This window comes from Miscanthus floridulus, chromosome 14 (assembly GCF_019320115.1).
Source record: "Miscanthus floridulus cultivar M001 chromosome 14, ASM1932011v1, whole genome shotgun sequence".
NCBI classification, from domain to species: Eukaryota; Viridiplantae; Streptophyta; class Magnoliopsida; order Poales; family Poaceae; genus Miscanthus; species Miscanthus floridulus.
In genome coordinates, this window is record NC_089593.1 from 88,727,429 (window position 1) to 88,747,696 (window position 20,268).

Consider the following 20,268-nt stretch of genomic DNA (forward strand, 5'->3'; position numbering starts at 1 on the left):
GGGTCCTACCACACCATCGTGGGGCGGCCATGCTATGCAAGATTCATGGTGATCCCCAACTACACCTACCTCAAGCTAAAGATGCCGGAACCAAACAGCATCATCACCATGAGCAGAACCTTTTCGCATGCCCTCACGTGCGACCACGAGCACTATGAGCTCGCCACCATGGTTGTCAACTCGTCCGAGCTCCTGTAGCTCGGGGAGTCATCGGCTTCAGCAGTCCCAGACTACAACAAACCAACTTCATAGATGGCCTTCCGCCTGCTTGAAGAAACCAAGGCGGTGAGGATTGACCCCACCAACCCAACCAAGACGGTTCAGATCGGGACCCAGCTCCTGACCAAATAGGAATGCGAGCTCGTCGACTTCCTGTGCGACAATCACGATGTCTTCGCATGGCAGCCCTCTGACATGCCAGGGATACCGTGGGAGGTCACCAAGCACGCGTTGCGTCTTATCCCGGGCTCAAAGCCCACAAGCAGCATCTACGTCGCTTCGACGACGAGAGGCACAGGGCCATAGGCGAAGAAATCACTAAGCTCCTGGCAGCATGATTCATCAGAGAGGTCTTCCACTCTGACTGGCTCGCCAATCCCGTCCTTGTCAGGAAAAAGATAGGAAAGTGGACAATGTGCGTTGATTATACTGGACTCAACAAAGTATGTCCGAAGGATCACTTTCCTTTGTCACGCATAGACCAGATAATCGACTCCACCTCGGGTTGCGAGATCCTCTCCTTTCTGGATGCCTACTCAGGCTACCACCAGATCGCGATGAAAGAATCCGATCAGCTCGCAACCTCGTTCATCACCCCGTATGGTACGTACTGCTACATGACCATGCCCTTCGGCCTGAAGAATGCTGGCGCCACCTACCAAAGGTGCATGCAGCAATGCTTCGCCGACTAAATCGACCCTCCCGATCGGTCTGATCAGGCCGAACGACCGAAACCAACAATCGCCGTCTATGTTGATGACATAGTGGTCAAAACGGCTCAAGCTTGTGACCTGATCGTGAACTTGGCCACGACATTCGCAAAGCTCCAAAGGAAAAACACAAGCTCTCTCCACCATGGGAAGGGCCCTATACGGTGATCGAAGTAATCCGACCGGGCACCTACCGACTGAAGGACAACAACGGCAATGCTCTCACCAACACTTGGAACATTGAACAGCTATGTTGTTTTTCACCTAAATTGGGTCTAACCACCTTTTCTTTTTACTATCACATAATAAACAACTTTGTCCCCAAACAAAAACACAATTCATGTCTTTGATTACCCTATGTAACTCTGTTCTTACTCCCAACCGAACGCACCCCGCCTTTCCCTACGGATACAAGCAGCCGAGCCCCGCGGGCCATGCCCTGGACTCCCAAGCTCACACCCTATAGGATAAACGGGTAGGTACGAGAGAGAGCGGATAAAAAACAAAGATTATGCTAGGATATAAATAGAGAACGGATATCGTGGTTCTGTCACAAGGGCAGTACTGATGTATTCATTGATACAAAAAATTGTTCACACGGGGACTCACCCACAAACTTAACTTTTACATTTTCTACTACTGTGACCGCAAGGGATCCGCTCGGTTTCGCTCCCTCGGCTTCGACAAGCGCAACGGGTACCTCAAGGGTGTCGCACCCATAGATGCTTAGTAGAAGAACATGGAGCTCCTGACCTTCTCATGCAATCAAGGCAGCTCCTGGGAAGAGGCGTAGCCACCAAGGCCATACCGACTCTGTCACGAATGACGAGCATGGGTCCCACTCGGACATTTCCGACTGAAGCTCTCTGAACCTCGTCACTCAGGTCATCAAGGTGAGCATGTGTTCATTAATACAAAAACTATTCACACAAGGGCTCACCCATGATTGACGAGCGCAGGTCCCGGTCGGACATTTCCGACTGAAGCTCTCCAAACCCTGTCACTTAAGCCATCAAGGTGAGCACTACCGAACCCCTCTATTTCCTTATAAATCATTTCATACATCCATATGCACATCTCATTCCATACGCCTGTGCCTCCCGGACGATTCGGGCCCCAAACCGCCCGGGGGCTCAGGAACTAAGCATCGCACGTGCAGCGAAATGCACCACAACGCTCCGTGTTGCGTCACGAAGTGGTGGTTGCCTCATTCGACATGAGCAACCAATAAATCCATGGGAGAAAACCATAGATGAGCCCCGTGCGGCCCTCGCCCGGTCTGGCAGACCAGATCATCTCAACCTTCTCGTTCGAACCTGAACCTCTCACTAGGCCCACAGAATCTCCATCGAGGGGAGGCTGTTAGGCCACCCGGTTCGGTCTCCGGAATGACCTAGGCATCTGCCAGGTTGTAGGTAAAGGAGTAGTGGAATGCCACAAGGGGGCTATGCCGACCCCGTCACGAACGACGGACCCGGATTCCGCTCGATCACACCCATTAGCGAACTCACCGAGCTAGTCTTCAAGCCTGAGCGATCGGGACAAGCGACGAAACTCAGCCCCTCCGGTTGTGAGGAACCGAGGATGGGGTAACACACACAACTCACATTGACCCCCATGAAGGCCCGACAGGGCTCGGGGGCTCAAGACAAACGCCAAAAATCCAGGGACCGTGACTCCAAACTCGCGTAACGGCTTCACTTTCGACTGCGCTCCAAAAATCTAGGGACCGCGACTCCAAACTCGCGTAACGACTTCACTTCCGACTGCGCTCTAAAAAATCTAGGGACCGCGACTCCAAACTCGTGTAACGGCTTCACTTCCGACTGCGCTCCAAAAAATCTAGGGACCGCAACTTCGAACTCGCGTAACGGCTTCACTTCCGACTGCGCTCCAAAAAATCTGGGGACCGCGACTCCGAACTCGCGTAATGGCTTAACTTCCAACTGCGCTCCAAAAATCCAGGGACCACGACTTTGAACTTGCATGAAAACTAACTACCTCGGCTGCCCAGGCTGCGCCGAGGCCGAGATCCACGACCCTAACCCGCTCGATCGCACGGCGCGCACCGACGCCAGGACCCACGGTCTCGGTCTCGTCCGACCCCTAAAACTAACTATTTAGAAACCACGGCACGCACCGACGCCAGGGTTTGTCTAAACTAACTCCCTCACCCGATCCCACGGCGCGCATCGATGCTAGGATCAGTGAGCTCTCTCACATCCGAAACTAACTGCCTCACCCGATCCCACGACGCGCATCGACGCGAGGATCAATGAGCTCTGTCTCATCTGAAACTAACTACCTCGGGCGCCCAGGCCGCGCCAAGGCCAAGATCCATGACTCCAACCCGCTCGGTCCCATGGCGCGCACCGACGCTAGGACCCACGGTCTCGGTCTCCTCCGACCCCTAAAACTAACTATTTAGAAACCACGGCACGCATCGATGCCAGGGTTTGTCCAAACTAACTCCCTCACCCGATCCCACGGCGTGCATCGACGTAAGGATCAGTGAGCTCTCTCACGTCTGAAACTAACTGCCTCACCCGATCCCACGGCGTGCATCGATGCCAGGATCAGTGAGCTCTGTCTCGCCCAAAACTAACTGCCTCACCCAATCCCACGGCGCGCATCGACGCTAGGATCAGTGAGCTCTGTCTCGTCCAAAACTAACTGCCTCACCCGATCCCATGGCGCGCATCGATGCTAAGATCAGTGAGCTTTGTCTCGTCCAGAACCCTTGATTAACTCCCTCGCTCGATCCCACGGCGCGCACCGACACCGGGATCCACAAGCTCCCTCTCACCCAATCTCTCAAAACAAACTAAAAACCGCCTCGGCTACACAACGATGCCTTGGGCGACAAAATTCCATCTCAGACTAAAAACACGCACACACGCCCACCAGAACAACACCCCCCAGACGGTTCTGCCCGAACCGCCCAGGGGCTCGGGGGCTACACCCGTGGGTGCGCTCGCGCGCACCCGTCGGCAAGACAAAAATCCCCCGGACGATTCGACTCGAATCGCCCGGGGGCTCAGGGGCTTCTGTCGGGTTCATAAACCCGGGGTCCCTCAGGGACCGGCTTCCGCGCCAAGGCTCGGCCCAAGAGTCTAAATACAACAGGCCAGAAAGATGGCCCAGTCGTCGACCAGAAGGTCTAGACCGAAAGGAGCGGCGCCCGCTCGTCGACCCCTTGGGCCCACCACTCCGATCAGAGCACTCGCTTCGGCCTCCAGCCGCCTCCGGACGCCCTCTCTGATCGGAAGGCCTGGCCCAAAGCGCTACTTTCGACTCCGACCCCGCGTCCCTCCGACCGGGGCTCGTGGGAATCCTGCTCACCGCTCTTCTCCGACCGGCGCACTCAGAGCCGACTGGAGCCATCCGATCGGGGACGCCCGCTCGGTAAGAACCAGAAGACGTGCGGAGAAAGTCAAGGCAAGGCTCACAAGTCAAAACCACTGTACCAGGGACCATACCCTGCATGGAACAGTACTCTGCAACCACCTAACACAAACAATATTGTAGGCGCCGACATCTCCCTCTACAGTATTGTAGGGGCCACTAAAACTCCCATACGGTAAGGCCCTCCACGTGCCTCTGGGCATCAATAACGGTATGGGCGTCAGGATTTACCGTACCGGATGAACATAGCGAGACTCCTCACATGCCTCTAGGCATCAAACAGTATTTGCAGGTACCGACGTCCATCATCCCTGAAAAAAGGTAGCACGACCTCCCGTATGCATCTGACATTCTACAGTGACATCAACGGTGTTGTAGGCGCCTACCATTATCTGGTACCCGCCAGTGTGGGCAACAAGGCTCGGTAGGCGTGGACAACAAGGCTCGGTAGCATACGCACCCTTTCTCTCTCACTTGTAAAGCCATCGCCTTCATCTATAAAAGGGGGTGCGCTTCCTCCAACAAAGGGGGAGACCGATTCCAGTTGATCAGAGTTCCTTGGATCGATAGCTCTCAACCACAGAACCGCCAGGTTCGGACCTTAAGCATCCGCTTGAACACATAGCTCATAGCGAAGTTCCTGTCACTCTCGGCCCTTCCGACCGGAGCCGACCGGACCTCTTGTACACCCCATTTTTCTCCTTTTCGTTTGTAACCCCACTGCAAACTTCGAGCACCTAGGCTCAGGAATTAAGTCACCGACCGACCCCGACTGGACGTAGGGCACGTTGCCTGTACCAGTATAAATCATGTGTCATTTAGTGCTAGGCCACCTCCGATCACAATGGACAGCAAAACTACAAATATTTACTAGTTGGTCACATTCTGTACTGACACCACTCAAATCGTAGCTTTCTCTATTGACGGTGGCATGCATGCATGCATCCGAAAGCATGCAATAAATTTGGAAAATCCTTGATTTTAGGAAGCCCACTTGCGCATATTACCGGGAGAAGCCAGTTAACAAACTTTAATCGAAATTTAAATGTCTCAAGCAGAGTCAAACTCACAATACAATAGATGAAATCAGTTGTGAAGTGAAACCAGCAGCCAGAACGTGTGGCCTGTTCGGCTGGTATTAAAGCCGGCTGATAAGCCGGCTGAAGCTGTCTTATTGTGAGAGAAAAATACTGTAGATTCTAGCTGATAAGCCAGCTGATAATACTGTGGAAAGAGCAGATCCAGATATGAATGTCCATGCCATGCATCCTAGGATGACCGAAAGCTGGAACAGGCTGCATTGGAGAGACGATTAAGGGCTGCAGTAGTTCATATCTATCTCGAGCAGGACGACCACACCTCCAGCGGAATATACTGCTGCCAATGAGCCTATTGCTAGGATCTGTAACAGACATAATTACATCATATTCTCATTTTTGAAGAAAAAGTGGAGCAATAATATGGCATTGCAGCATCCATTTTGAAACATATATATGCCCGAACAAGAAAATGGGTCTTTGATAATATATGTAATAATTACGTCCCTAATAAATGTCTAAAAGGAAATGGTTTCCGAACAGTTAATAAACAGAAGTGCCAACATTGGAATAGATGAAACAAACGAACTTACCAGTCACCTATGAGATACATCCATGCATTTCCAGTGTTGTGTAGATCCCAGTTTTTCATCAAAGAGAGGATATCTATGCCGCTAAGGGTTAAACCCCACAGAGACAACATTGTCATTTGATAAGAGAGGAAGCTGGAAAACAAAAGAATTATATATATTAGGATAATCTATCACGAGAAGGAAAATCTAATAAACACATATGTGACATATAATAATGCATGAAAATAAGATGACAAAGAAAAATAATGTGATACAATGCCTGAAAATAACAAAAAAAAAAGAAATTACGTGACAAGTTGCATGACATGTTGTTACAAAAGAATTAACATGACATAATAGATTAACTTGATATTTGTAAAATAATTGATTTTAGACTAAAGATGGGGACGTTTCAAGTCGACCCGATGGTTCATCGATCCGACCCATAAAATCGAACCTAACGGGCCCCTTTTACTATCCATGAAGCCTGCTTGGTCCAATGGTTCAGAGGCGCTCGAACCTTACGGCCGACTGGATCGATCCACCCTCGCGCTCGCTGGTCGTCACGGCCGCGTGGCCGATGCCGGGCCCGAAGTCGGAGTCGAGCGCCTCGATGTGGAAGAAGCTCTCGTCGGATCGACGACGTGGAGGAGAACAGAAGGACGAGAGCTTGCCGAGGTCGGGGCCGGCGTAGGAGATGCTCTCGCACGACAGCTTGTTGGACGACGGCAGGTAGTTGGTCGACGATGACGCCGACGAGAGCGCCGGCGACGCGGTGGGAGACGAGAAGGAGGTGTTGCTGCCGTGCTGGTGCGTGGGGCTCCTCGCGGCCGCAGGTGCAGGGCATATCCCGTTTCCAGCGCGGCTGCCGCCTCGGGCGTGGGCACCGGAGCCCTGATCCGTCCGGCGCCATTGGTACGAGCCGGCCGTGGTTACACCACTCGCGGTCGCGGCTCGCCGCCGTGCCCGCTTCGGGTCAAATCCACCGAGGGCGCCACGAATCTACGCCGGCTCGAGGGACCGAGGTAATTGGTGTCAGCAACTATCGAAGATCAATCTTGAACCACGGGCGGCTGTAGAAGCATGGCGTGGTGTTTTTTCGGCAGCCATGTAATAAGCAAGCTAGAAAATCGATCAGGCTGTTAAAGTGATGTTTTTTTGTTTGTAAGCTGTAAACAAGCTGCTTTAGGCAGTATATGATCAATACAAATTCAGGTGACATAGAAGTATGGCCAACTGAGTTCAAATTTGGAACCCAAATCCAGTGTGGGTCGATGTGCTCGGGGAGGCCTTTGGCTCTGTATTGTGTTGTTTGGTGCCTCCCTCCTGCTGGCTGGGAAGCCCCTGTGAAAGCTCTCTCCTCTTTGTAGATGATGAGACACTTGCTCGACCAGCGACCAGGCCCAGGCCCATGCATGGCCCATGTGCTGACAGGTCCTATCGCATTGAAATCAGTCTCTGACAGCGCCATTTCTGGCGTCTCAGCATCTGATTCATCAGTAAGTGCCATTTCAGCTTCACATCAGACGGTACGCGACGCAACCTACCCAGCCCAGCCGAGCCATAAAGCTAGCATTTTTACCATCCCTTATATATCCGGCGATCGATAAAATCACGCTTGCAAAAATTCGTGGCGTTTTTTTCTTTCTTTCTTTCTCTTCTCCCATTCTCATGTTCTTCGGTGTTTATCTGGCTTAGACTTATCAGCCGATCAACAATATTTTTTTCTCGCACCAAACCCAGCCAGCCTTACAAAAACGGTCCAGCCGAAACGAACCCACTGAAAACAAAAGAAAAAAGCAGGGATCTTTTGCATTCGATTCGATGATCTCCCTCCCGCTTGCAAAAACACCGCAAGCACGGAGGATCATCATCATACCTATCGAATCGATCGCAGTCATCCATCCCTTGTCTTGTTGTTCTTGTTTGGTTGGTTGTGGCTTAATTTCTCCTCCTTCCGTCGCCGGGCCGGGCCTATTTACAAAAATATTACAGCAGCAGCAAGAGCAGGGGATTTGGATTGTCTGGGGTGGGGGGAGGTCGCCGTCGTCAGCCATTGCCTGATTGAATTGATTCGATCACCGTCACATGCTGAATAACCGATCATCCAATTCATAGCTCCTTGGCTGTGGCAGCGCCGGCGGTAACGGCGCCACCGGCAACGCCGCCGTCGTCGTCGCAGACGCCGCGCTTGCCGTAGCAATGAAGGAAGACCCAGAGCAGCGCGGCGTTGAGCAGGGTGTTGAAGACCCAGGCGCCAATACCGCTGCACCCACCACCGACGGCGCCAAAGTGCATCCAGACGACGCCGACGTGGCAGGCGAGGTTGCACCCGAGGAGTCCGAGCTGGCAGGCGAGCGCAACGGGGCCGGCGCCAGACCTGGCGGCGGGGAGCCCCGCGCCGACCCAGAACCTGTACCCGAGCGCGACGGCGTGCGCGAGCGTGGAGGCGAGGATGGCGAGCACCTGGAACGACTGGGAGAACTCGAGCCACAGGAACGCCATGGCGACGGAGGCGGCGTGCGCGAACACCCGCGCCGCGGCGCCCCGCCTCCGGCGCAGCACCGCGAACACGCCCCGCGCCGCGTGGAGGTACCGGGAGAGGTAGTAGGCGTAGGACCAGAAGAAGACGCGGCCCGAGGAGCGTGTGCCTGGGGGGAAGCAGAGGAGCCACCGGAGCGGCGTCGTGCGGCTCCGCCCCCGCCACGACCACCGCGTGTCACGTATCTCGGCTACCGCCGATAGCAGCGTCCCCGCGAAGATGGCCGACGACGCGGCTGACATCAGCAGCGCGTGCGCCGCGGGCAGCGGGCCTAGAGGGACGGCGCACGGCGCGCGGCGGCGGTTGGGAGAGCAATGGGCGGCGGCGGCGGCGGCTGCGAGGCTCAGGGCGGCGTCCAGGGCGAGGCAGAGGAAGACGTAGGCGGCGAGGGAGCCTAGGAGGAAGGCCCAGGTGGAGAACCACAGGTGCGTGGGGCTCCACTGGAACCCCACGATGGCTGGGTGCTCCGCGAGCCAGTACGCGGCGGCCGCGGCCATGGGGGGGGGGGGGGGGGGGGGGGGGGGGGGGGGGGGGGAAGAACGGGGACGGGGACGGGAATGGTGGGAGGACGGTGGGGGTTGCTGTGGCTGGAGGTGGAGGAGACGTGTGGACGAGGATGGAAAGGGATTTGGGGAGGAGAGAGGCGGATATATATATAGCTGCCCGCCATTGAAGGAGGTTGCTCTGCTTTCTTTGTGCTTGAGAGATTCTTCAGCCTCGCCGTCGTCGTCCTCCTCTATGTCGGTCAACATGACAAGCCTCCTCTCCTCTCCGCGTTTTCTTTTTCTTTTTTTTTTCGTTCAATTTTTATTCAGAGCAAGCAGCATGTGAATGTGATTTTTTTCTTCCACATTCCGAGTCCAGTCAGCGCCGGTCCTAAGATTTTTTTTTACCTACAACGAAGCTAAAATTTTAGGCTTTTGATATAACCATGATAATAGTACTAGTACTATCATATATATACACATATATAAAATGTTACTAATAAGCAGTTAACCGAATGTAAAAGCAATATTCATATGAAATAATTTATACACATATTAAATTACCTCAAAAATTTCTTCTAACATTCCTTAATGCGAAGTCATCGATGATGGTGTCAATATCAATCTCCTTCTTAATGCACAATGTAGGGATTAAAACAATTAGTAACTATAATTTTATAAAGTAGGGATCGAAACAATTAGTACCTAAATTTCAGATTCCTACCCTATCTTGCTGGTTGCTACCGCCTGGCGCCTGCCTCCTCGGCTGGAACTGCCGATTGTTGCACAGGGAATCAGGGATCGGATCACGTAAGAGGTGAGATTAGGGCCCTTGTGAGGTGTGATTTGTCGTCCGCTCTGTCGCTCTGCTCTGCTGGGAGTGGACGTCGCGTCGCCGCCAGGCCCCGCCACGCGCCATGCGCCCACGCATGAAAAGGAAAGGCCAAAGGTCGTGTACTCGCATGACTCTAGGCTCGCGTCTTGCGTGCCGTGGTCACAGTAGTCGAGGAGTCGAGTCGAATTGTTGACTTTTGTTCTTCTCTTAATTATGAATCATTTTCTAGAACTACTAGTAGTAGTGCCCTTTCGTTAATTTTAGACCAAACAAACAAATGAATTCTAGATGAGACCCTTTTGTGGTCGTCTCTCTGTCTCTGTCTTTGAATATAGTGCGTCAAGATAGACGTATACATGACACCTATTCTTAGGCAAGAAAACACGGTTCGCATGTTATTTTTGAGTCTCCGTAATTACTTAATAAAAAAAAATAGAAACACACACGGGTTAGGGTCATGACAAGTTTGTGTATGGCCATCCGAGAGTTGTCCCTGGAGATGGAACACTGAATGTTGCTTCTTGAATCTTTAGGGCTAGAGAAGAAAAGTTTACAAATGGCGTCATGAGGTTCGGACTTGGACCCGATGCAAAGAGAGGTACACAAAGTTGTGTTTATGTTTTCTTTTGCCCTACATGAAGATACATTATTATATGAGCTCTGCATCCTTGAAGATATAATGTATAGAGAATAAATAAACAAGATCACAAAATCAGTTGGTAATAATGGATCAACATGGAATCTTCTCCAGGGACAGGAATATTTCCAACTCCAAGACGGCGGGCTACTGCTGCTGCAACTGCTAATACTATATTGTAGCTGATACTCCCTCCGTCGATAAAACAAAACAATTCTCGGTTTTTAACGAATCAAATGATCTCAAGTTTGAATAAAATTTTATAAAAAATACTAACAATTACTATATAAAATAAGTATCAATAAATTTATTATGAAATATTTTTTTGTAATAAACTTAGTTACAGACATAAATATTAATACTATATCCACTATAAATTCGGAAGTTAAACTAGTTTGATATGCATCCTATAGTTATATTCTTTGGTGGGCGAAGGGAGTATTGTTTAAGGAAATCGATCCAATCCAATCCAATCAGTAGGTGGTGAGGTGAGAGTGAAAGTAGAGTGAGAGGAGGAGAGGCTGTGGTCGGCGGCGGCGGCGCCTGTAAACTGCATTCTTTTCCCATACTACCCACTACTATAATCCCCTGCCCTCGGTTTAATGACCCGGCAAATTAAACTGCCGATGCTGATTAATAATTAAGTGCAACTCCAAGAGAGTAGCCATTTGTATCGTGAAATGCTATTTTAGACATTTTTGGAAGAATCACGGCTCCGACAGCTATTCTATCATGTTTTCTAAAATAACAAATCATCCACCCCGCACTTCTCGCTGGGTAAAAATAGCATGCCATAAAGGCTCGCTATATGCATGGTGGTGTGCAAGCAAGTGGCTGGAGTATAGAAAATGGAAAAATGAACCAATCTTAGCTTGGCATGTCAGCTTTAAAAAAATAGATAATGAGAAATTTAGAAAGGTGGTTGCATTACTCTACCCTTTTTAGATGATGTTCTATTTTAGAGAACGACTAAATCATGAATTTTAGACTCTTACTTTAGGCAATATCTTGGAGTTGCTATAATCCAACCCGTCACCATCAGCTGCCCTCCCTCCGTTACCAGTTTCCACAAATTAATTAAAAACAATTCAGCCGTTCTAGACGCCGCCTGACGTACGCCACACCAGACACAAGTACTACGTCAAGTCTGCATTGTATAGAATTTGTCAAACCAAACCAAAACATGCGTACGTGCAAATACTAATACGTAGTACTACATGGAATGGTAAAGATCTGTCTGAATGTTGAGCTCTGTTTGACCCTCCAGAAGAGCTAGTAGGAAAAGGACAGCAATGGAGGAGGCAAGCAAGGCAAGGCAACAGACATCTATCTATCTGTTGGCTTGGCTGCCTCCGACTCTCAATCTGCATCTCAAGGCAACAGAAATGAAGTACTCCCGTTTTTGTCCCAACACTCTTCATCATCATCTGTCCGATTCCGATCACTCTGTTTTTGTTTTCTTCTTCCCGTCCTTTTTTTATGCATCTATATATATATATACTCCACCTGAATCGTGTGCACATCAAGGGAAAAGAGGGCACAATCGATCCACTTGTTGTATTGTATGTATGCCACGGCGCCGTTGTAGAATATGGATAAAGGGTGCCGGAGCTTCAGTTCACTGGAAAGCTGGCCTGAAACATGAGGAATAAGGAATCCCCCCTCTCGTCGTCCTTTTGCTCGCTCACAAGTCACAAGTTTCTTCTTTGCTGCCTTTGTTAGTTGCTTTCTGCAGTAGAATATGTAACGAATGGAACAGGTCTCGACCTGACGAACCGGATGATATTTGCCAGCAGCACTGAGGATGATGTCTAAAATGCTGCTGCTAGCATGTTCGTTTAGCTGTGACTTGTCGTAAATGATCGTAAATTTCTAGCCGGAACAATATTTTTCTCTCACACAAACCAGCCAACAGTATTTCTTCATGAACCAACAACGATACGAACCAGCCAACCGAACAGGCTGTGGGTGGGTGGAAGGTACGGTCGACTGGTCATAGACCCAAACACTAAGTTTAAATTCTCCTATTGGCTTGAATTTCGATGGGTATTTTCTCTTTCTAATAATAAAAACCCACCTAGTTCCTCCTATGTTATTTTCTCTTCTTAATAAAAAAAAACACCTAGTCCTCTTAGGTTGGTTCTCGTTTTTTTTTACTCTCACTGTTACGGCAGTTAGCATACACCGCTGGTACAGGTACATACCTACCTGAAGAAAGATTATATGATGCTCCAGCTAGCTAGCTATCGTCCGTCTGGGTTTCAGTTTCAGTTTGATGCAAAGAGAATTGATGGAGACCCTGCAGCATCTCCATTACACATGCAATGGGGGTACTGGTACTACTCCTATTCATGCATGACATGACATGAACATTGAACAGTATGGATGGTGCTGCTCTACCAACCTTTATTTCATTCGCTAGAACTTTTCATGAGGAAAGGAAAGGAAAGGAACGGCGCCCAAACGGAAAGAAAAAGACCCTTAATTAGCTTGCCGGGATCCATTTGAGAAATAAAGCACATTGGCTTAACAGCTTGCTTTGGAATATTATTAGGTTGGTTGTGAACGAGGTCGACAATGCAAGCAGACAAAGTGTTAGATTACCGCAAACCGCAAAGTAAGCGTAGGGAATAATGGAACAATTTATCTTTTTCACATGCTTGGACTTGACTGGAGCATATATGATGTCTGCGTAGTGTCATTAATTAAGGTACCAACATGTGTCATTGGTTTCGTCTCAAAAAAAAAAAAACGAACTTGTAAGTGTCCTTTGGTGTGTGGTCTGTGGATGAACATTTTATCCATCCTACTAATTACTTTTGTGTCGACTATTAGAATAAATATTCATCCTAATGTATATAAGTACATAAAACAGTTGGTCTATATTGGGCACGTTTGGATTGCGTCGCCGCATAGTCCTGGAGTCATCCGAGCCTTTTGTTTCGTTTGGATTTTGATGCGGAATCATCTCGTCCATCACCCGTCGATCCTCTATAACTAATTTCGCAAGTCAATAGTGTTTGCTTCTTGGTTTCAGTCAGGGCTTATCAGCCAGCCAACAGTGTTTTTCTCTCACAATAAACCAGCATCAGCTAGGCCTATCAGTCCAGAAACCAACCAGCGAACAGAGACGGGGTCTACTCATCGGCGGAAAACAAGGCATGACCTCGTCCGGAATGAAATCGTTCTGCTGTGACTGAACCTGCAAACCAAACACGCTGATCATGTTCATGAGGAAACCAAAGGAAAGGAACAGCACCTGAACGGAAAGAAAAAGACCCTTAATTAGCTTGCTGGGATCCACTTGAGAAATAAAGCACATTGACTAATACAATTTGCCTTGCCGGAGCCTATTACAGCAGATGGTGACTGCCTGCCTGAGAGCAGTCGGATAGTGAGAGAAGCAGGATGAATAACAAACTGCTTCGCAATCCCAGAGAGTGTTCGGTCGGTATTAATTTTTTTACTGTTTATATTAAAATTTGGTGAGAGAAAAACACTACTCCGGCTAAAAAAAAAACCACTCAGCCAGCCGAAGCTGACCAGCCGAACACGCTGCCAGCTCCAACAGGCCACACAGCTTGTGTGCGTGGCGTGCTGCACATGCATGCATCACCAACCAGGCAACCACCAGGTTTGTATACGTTTACCAGGCAACCACCAGGTTTGTATACGTTTTTTCTTCGTTTTGCAAAAGCGACGACGTGTCCCTATCAAAAACACATAAAATAAAAAATCAACGTGTAAAATTTAGTATATCACGCTGGGCTGGTGTGTTTAGCGTGCATGATTCATTCGCGGATGTGTAAGAATGTCCTACATGCATGGATTTTGTCACAACCCAGCAGCATGTGTACGAATGTCGCGTTTCTTTCTTTTTGCTTGCATTGCCAAGGAAGAAACCAAATCATTCGTTGTTGTTTGTCGCAACTAATCCTGTCAATTTAGACAGCATGTAAAACACTCCCGTAAATTAAAACAGAATTCAGATTTTTTACAGATACATAAAACCAGGACAATAAATGCGTATATAGGAGAGTAGTATAAACGAATTAAACCATCGCTGATGTAGGGCCATTCGGTTATTATGGAATGGGGCTAGAAACCAATCCAGCTAATCAAACAAATTATTTTAGGTCTTGTTGGGATGTAGTCAGATTCGCATCAATTCATATGTGTTAGGATGGATTGGAGTTGAATTTAAATTAAATTCCACCCTAATCGACCCAAACACATATAAATTGAGATGAACCCAACGACATCCAGACAAGACCTCAGCTGGGATAGTTTGATTCCAGACAACTGAACAAGACCGTAGCCTGTTGTGAATTGCCTGTTCGCTTGCTCGTATACGATCGTGAATTATAAAAGCTAGAACAGTATTTTTTTCTTACACCAAATCAACCAGCAGTAAATAAATAATCTATGATCATTTACGACGAAACGAACAGGCTGTTGGCAATTCCAGCCGGCCGGATCGGAGCCGGTCCCGGTCCCGGTCCCGGTCAGACAAGGACGACTGCTGCAATTCTCTGCCAGTAGATGGTCTGGATTCACTGGACGGTCGTCGTTCAAGATCGTCGTCACAAACTTGTACTAACTGAAATTCGTTAGCCCGGCCCTGCCGTCATTGCTAACACACGCACATGACTAAGTCAACTCACTTTTTAATAAAAGGATATAACTAAGCTGATTTCTTTTCGGGCAGGCCACACTAGCGCTCTCTCCCTCCCCTTTTCATATTCTTCTTCTTTTCTTTTTTTAAGAACATTCTTTTCTTTTCTTTCCCTAATAACACGCCGTAGACTTGACTTATGTGGAGCTGCACGACTCGGTATATAATTAATAATAATATAATGCATGTATGGTTGCACATGTGACGGAGCGCGTTGCATAACTAATTAACATGGAGACGGTAAAAATTAAAGGATTATCCCTACCATGTCAACAACTAACTCCAGTGCATCATTCCAGGACTTTGTGGGGGAATCGGTAACTAGAATATATATGAGTTTTAATATATAAAAATTAGGGGGTTGATGTTTCATATTATTAATTCGCAAAGGAGAACAAAGCACCAAAAAAAGCATAATCTTCATCATAAAAGAATGTCCAACACAAAAGCAAAAAAATTATGCACAACAATAGGCCCTTGTTAGGATCAAGCAAAATCTAGATACAAATTCGGAAGGGATAATCAAGAATTTGGGAAGAACTAGAAGCAGGTCCTGAAGAAATTTGGGAACTCAATACACGGCCGTTTCTTCCGGTAGCAGTATACCATCACCGAACACACACCACACTAGGCGCCGTTTGAACCCCACTAGATTATGGGAATGGGAATCCGGATAAAAAGAATCCCAACAGGTTTATTGGATTTAGATATATTCTAAAAATCCATGAGCTAAAATCCCTCTAAAATATTACTACCTCCGTTTTCGTTTACTTGTCAGCAATTTTGTACTGTAGCAAATTTGACTATACGTTTTTTCTGTAAAAGATTTTTAGATACATCAAGTTTTCACATATATGATTCTTTATTGAACATACTTCATTAGTGTTATATACATTGAAGTATCTAAGATTTTTTTAGAAAAAAAAACATATGATCAAATTTGCTACAGTAAAAAATTGCTGACAAGTAAATAAAAACGGAGGTAAGTAGACCGTTTGGATGAGAATTAGTATTGTGGGATTTATTTCTATCCGCATTCTCAAATACAAACGGCGCCTTAGACCGAGGCCCACTATACATGTGTCAAGAGGCCCAATCCAATTGATTACATCTCCCCTTCGATACTCATGACAGCCCAGTAATAATCATGTCACCGCTTCACCGTCCGTGAGAACTTGTGGTCATAGTGAATCCAAAATTTTGATTTTTTTTTTGTTTTTTCTTTGAGTTTTTTTTTTATTAGGAGGCTGATCCTGAGTTATATCAGGTCTGTCCCAACCTCACAAAATCGGTTATCAAAAAAAAAAACTCACAAAATCTCGAGGTGCGTGAAACCAAAAAAGAAAAAAAAAAGAAAGGGGGAGAAAATGACAGAAAGGCCGGAGCCCACAAAAGAGGCCCATACAGTCCACACGACGCGGGGTAGAGGACGCGAGCGGATCGTCTCTGGGAAGAAGGCAGCAATGGCGACGCGGTGCCTCGCAGGGTCTCTTCCCCTACTCTCCGCATCCACAGCCGCCGCGGCGGCCAGGGCCCAGCCTCTCCCCTCCGCCGCCGCGCCCCGCCGCGTCCCAACACGCCTTTCGGTTGCCACGGGCGGGGAGCAGCAGCTCATCACCGCGCAGGATCCGGCGCATGGTGAGTCGTTATTGCTTCTTGCTGTCGCCTGCTACTATACAAAATGTTAGATCCAATCCAATTGATTATGTGACAAGGGATGGAGACTCTTTCTCTGCATAAATGAATTAGTATTACTTAGGTGATTCCGGTATTGGGTAATGGTTGGATTACTAATTTACTCTCTGGTTGCTGCTATTTTGCTCCAATTAGAATGGTCTCTGAATAAGCGATGGGTAACACTCAGACATCTGTTAACTTCGGAAATTTTGCCGTCACTCTGAACAACAAATTGTTGTTTGGTGGCAGGGAGAAATGTCTCCCTCTCTAACTGGGGCCTGCTCCGGTTCCAATAATCTTGTTGCATCATAATCGTGTGGCTAGCTCCGCACTAGCTCTATGAACTATTTCCTTACTGAACGAAAACTGGACATTAGATTTCTGTGGCTGCTCATCTTTTCCAGTAGGAGAGTTCGCAACCATTGTGTCCCATTAAGCTAGCTGTTCATGCTTTGAGGCGAATAAATGTCAACGTATACAATTTTTACATTTTCTAAATTATATTATATGTTTATGGAAAAGCACATCAAAATGTGTTATGTACTAGTATAATTCGTGACAGTGTCATACCTACTAACTCAGCCAGGCTGCTGAATTTACTGTTTTTAGTCTTCACAAATGAATGCACAAATGGAGTATTATTATGATGGTAGGCTAGTGCATCCATGATGATGATGTAACTTATGTAAGCGCTAACCAGGCCTTCACTTCTCTGTACAAGGCAACTATTATTAGCTTGTTGCATACGGTCATGGAGTTGGATCTGTCGAAGAAATGTATATTTTAATGAAGTTCCACTGACTAGATTCAATCCAAATTAACAAGATTGTTGTCTGCTCTTCGGTGCAGAACCTGACTATGGAGTCGTTAGCATTCATCATGTTGGAATTCTGTGCGAAAATCTTGAAAGGTCAATGGCATTCTACAAGGACCTCCTGGGTGAGTTAGCTTGCTTTCTGCTGTGTACGTTGTATTTCTGCTGTTCTGCCGTGGTTGCTTGTAAAGCAAACTGACGCATTGCTTAATCAGGTCTGAAGGTGAATCCAGCTAGGCCAAATGACAAGCTTCCATACAGGGGTGCTTGGCTGTGGGTTGGTTCGGAGATGATCCACTTGATGGAGCTACCAAATCCTGATCCACTGACAGGACGCCCCGAGCATGGTGGACGTGATCGTCACACCTGTATAGCAATTAAAGATGTTTTGAAGCTGAAAGAAATATTTGACAAAGCTGGTATGCCTGACTCTTTACTTTCCTTGCCTGCTACTTAAAAAATGCACACTAGGTAATCACTTTTTTTGTCTAATTGCACTCTGCTATGTGATATGATCTTTGTCGTGTGATTATATATGCCTTGCGCCATCCTAGAAGAGCTGCTTGTAATGTCAATGAAATAACTCTATTTATGGCTTTTTTGCAGCTGGCTTGCAAATCTCTCTCTCTCTCTCTCTCTCTCCAAAAACTAACAACCATGGTTTTACTCGCCATTTTCTTACAGCTGTTCAGAAGTAGCTATATTTTTACAGTCAGCTCAATAATGATGTGTGTATAATCTATCAGAAACCTGCTCCATAGATTTCTTATGATCGCTTTAAGTTAGATCCACATGACTTTATTTTTGTGTGTTGTGTCCGTTATATGCATGAGACTTGTTTCAGCTTTTATGTAGGACTTCTCTCTTGTACTAAACATAAACTCTTCAAACTTATGCCTTTATCATGATATGATCTGTGTTGTCGTCTGTTTTTCATCAAGCCAGATTATCATGAAAGTCTGACAACTGTAAGTCAGCATAACGTATGCCATTCTTTTACCAACCGTCTGAACATATGGTTGCCTTGCTACTAAACAAATAAATGCAGGAATCAGCTACACACTAAGCAAATCCGGGAGGCCAGCGATCTTTGCAAGAGACCCAGACGGGAATGCCTTGGAGTTCACCCAAGTGTAGCAACTGGAAGACTCCTTTCACGCTGTAGAACATCTCGTAGCCTTACGCAGTTACGCTTGTTAGGCTACAGTATACCTAGAGGTCCTAGACTTTGCTGCTAGTATTTCTTGTAGCTACAGAATAAAGACCTGGCAGATAAATACTGCTTGTACATATATGACATATCGATCAAGTATTTGAGGTTGACGGGTTTCATGGTAGTAATTTATACCTCCAGCAGATGCAAGTGTGCGAAAGGTCAAAAAATGGATTTCTGTTATCCAGGGCATCGAACTTGAGACCTGAATCTTGCAATCATACCTTGCATATTTGCTTTGTTGAGATGATGTGGCTCCACGCATCGAGCCCAGTAACCATCTGTCTGGGCCGGGCTCACAAAGGCCCAACATACATTGCACGTGTACTGGATACGCATACGCCCCGAGACCGAGAGCAGTTCACACTAAAGATGTCAACGGGGACCCGATCCCCGATTCCCCGTGGGGAATTCTTCCATTAGGGGATGGGGATGGGGGGAAATTAATCCCCACAGGGAAACATTTGGTAGGAAGGTTGTCCCCGTCGGGGATGGCGGGGACGGGGATGGTTGCCTGGTCCCCGACCCCGATCCCCGCCATCCCGCCCCGCGAGGCCGCGAAGCATGCAGCAGGCAGCGATGCCGGCCCATGTAAAGGCCCAGTCGTGGAGGTATATAACGCGCCGTCGGCCGTCCAAACCCTAATTCCTCACTCCAACACCCCGCTCACGCCACGCAGGCGCGTAGCTCCATGCCCGCCTCCTCGTCTCTGCTGGCCCTCCCTCCCTCTCGAGGCTGCCCCTCTCCCTCCGACGGCACAGGCGCACAGCTCTCTCTCGAGCCCATCGACGACGACGCAGGGAGGCTCTCCCTCCCTCCCGGATCCGACGGGGGAGCAGAGCGGTGGGCGGCGGTGAGCGCGGAGTAGAGAGGAAGAAGGGGAAGCAGAGAGAGAGAGAGAGGGAGCTCGGCGGCGCTCTGTGGAGGTGGAGCAGAGGAGGAGAGGAGAGGGCGGAGCAGAGGGAGAGCATGAGCGACGGTGGCAGCCTTGGCTCCGGGGAGGAGGATGCCAGATCCACCTGCGCTGGGGAGGAGGATGCCGGATCCGCCGCCGAGGACGAGGTGGGGGCTAGATCCGCCACTGGGGACGAGGTGGGGGCCGGATTCGCCGCCGGGGACGGGGTCGAGGCCAAATCCGCCGCCGGGGAGGAGGTGGGGGCGGATCCGCGCCCCCACGCGCGCCGCCGAGCGAGACGGGCCGCGCTCGCCGCCGTGGTCGAGCCGCGCCACCGTGGTTGGAGGGAGAGGGAGGAGGGGCGCCGCCATGGTGGGAGCGAGGAGGGTCGCCGGTGTGGTTGGAGGGAGAGGGAGAGACCACGTGGGAGACTGGGAGGGGGAGGGGTTGATGCGGGGATGGGGATCCCGTGGGGATTAAATCCCCGAGCAGGGACGGGAATGGGGAAGAAGCGCTTCCTGTGAGCTTTCACGGGGGCGGGGATGGGGAAAA

The 20,268-nt window shown here is 48.7% G+C and overlaps 2 protein-coding genes and 1 pseudogene across 2 annotated transcripts; 1 reads left to right on the plus strand and 2 right to left on the minus strand.

Moving 5' to 3' along the window:
- Positions 1–7,657: 7,657 nt before the first annotated feature.
- Positions 7,658–9,237, minus strand: LOC136505768 (fatty acid elongase 3-like; annotated as a pseudogene).
- Positions 9,238–16,528: 7,291 nt separating this feature from the next.
- Positions 16,529–18,949, plus strand: LOC136505228 (uncharacterized). The gene is made up of 4 exons (XM_066500375.1): positions 16,529–16,755; positions 17,644–17,733; positions 17,824–18,027; positions 18,657–18,949. Exons 1-4 carry the CDS (start codon positions 16,581–16,583, stop codon positions 18,743–18,745), a joined length of 558 nt encoding a protein of 185 aa, XP_066356472.1. The 5' UTR covers positions 16,529–16,580; the 3' UTR covers positions 18,746–18,949.
- A 538-nt stretch (positions 18,950–19,487) lies between these two features.
- On the minus strand, positions 19,488–20,087 carry LOC136503937 (uncharacterized). The gene has a single exon (XM_066498855.1). It carries the CDS (start codon positions 20,085–20,087, stop codon positions 19,488–19,490), a length of 600 nt encoding a protein of 199 aa, XP_066354952.1.
- Positions 20,088–20,268: the final 181 nt, after the last annotated feature.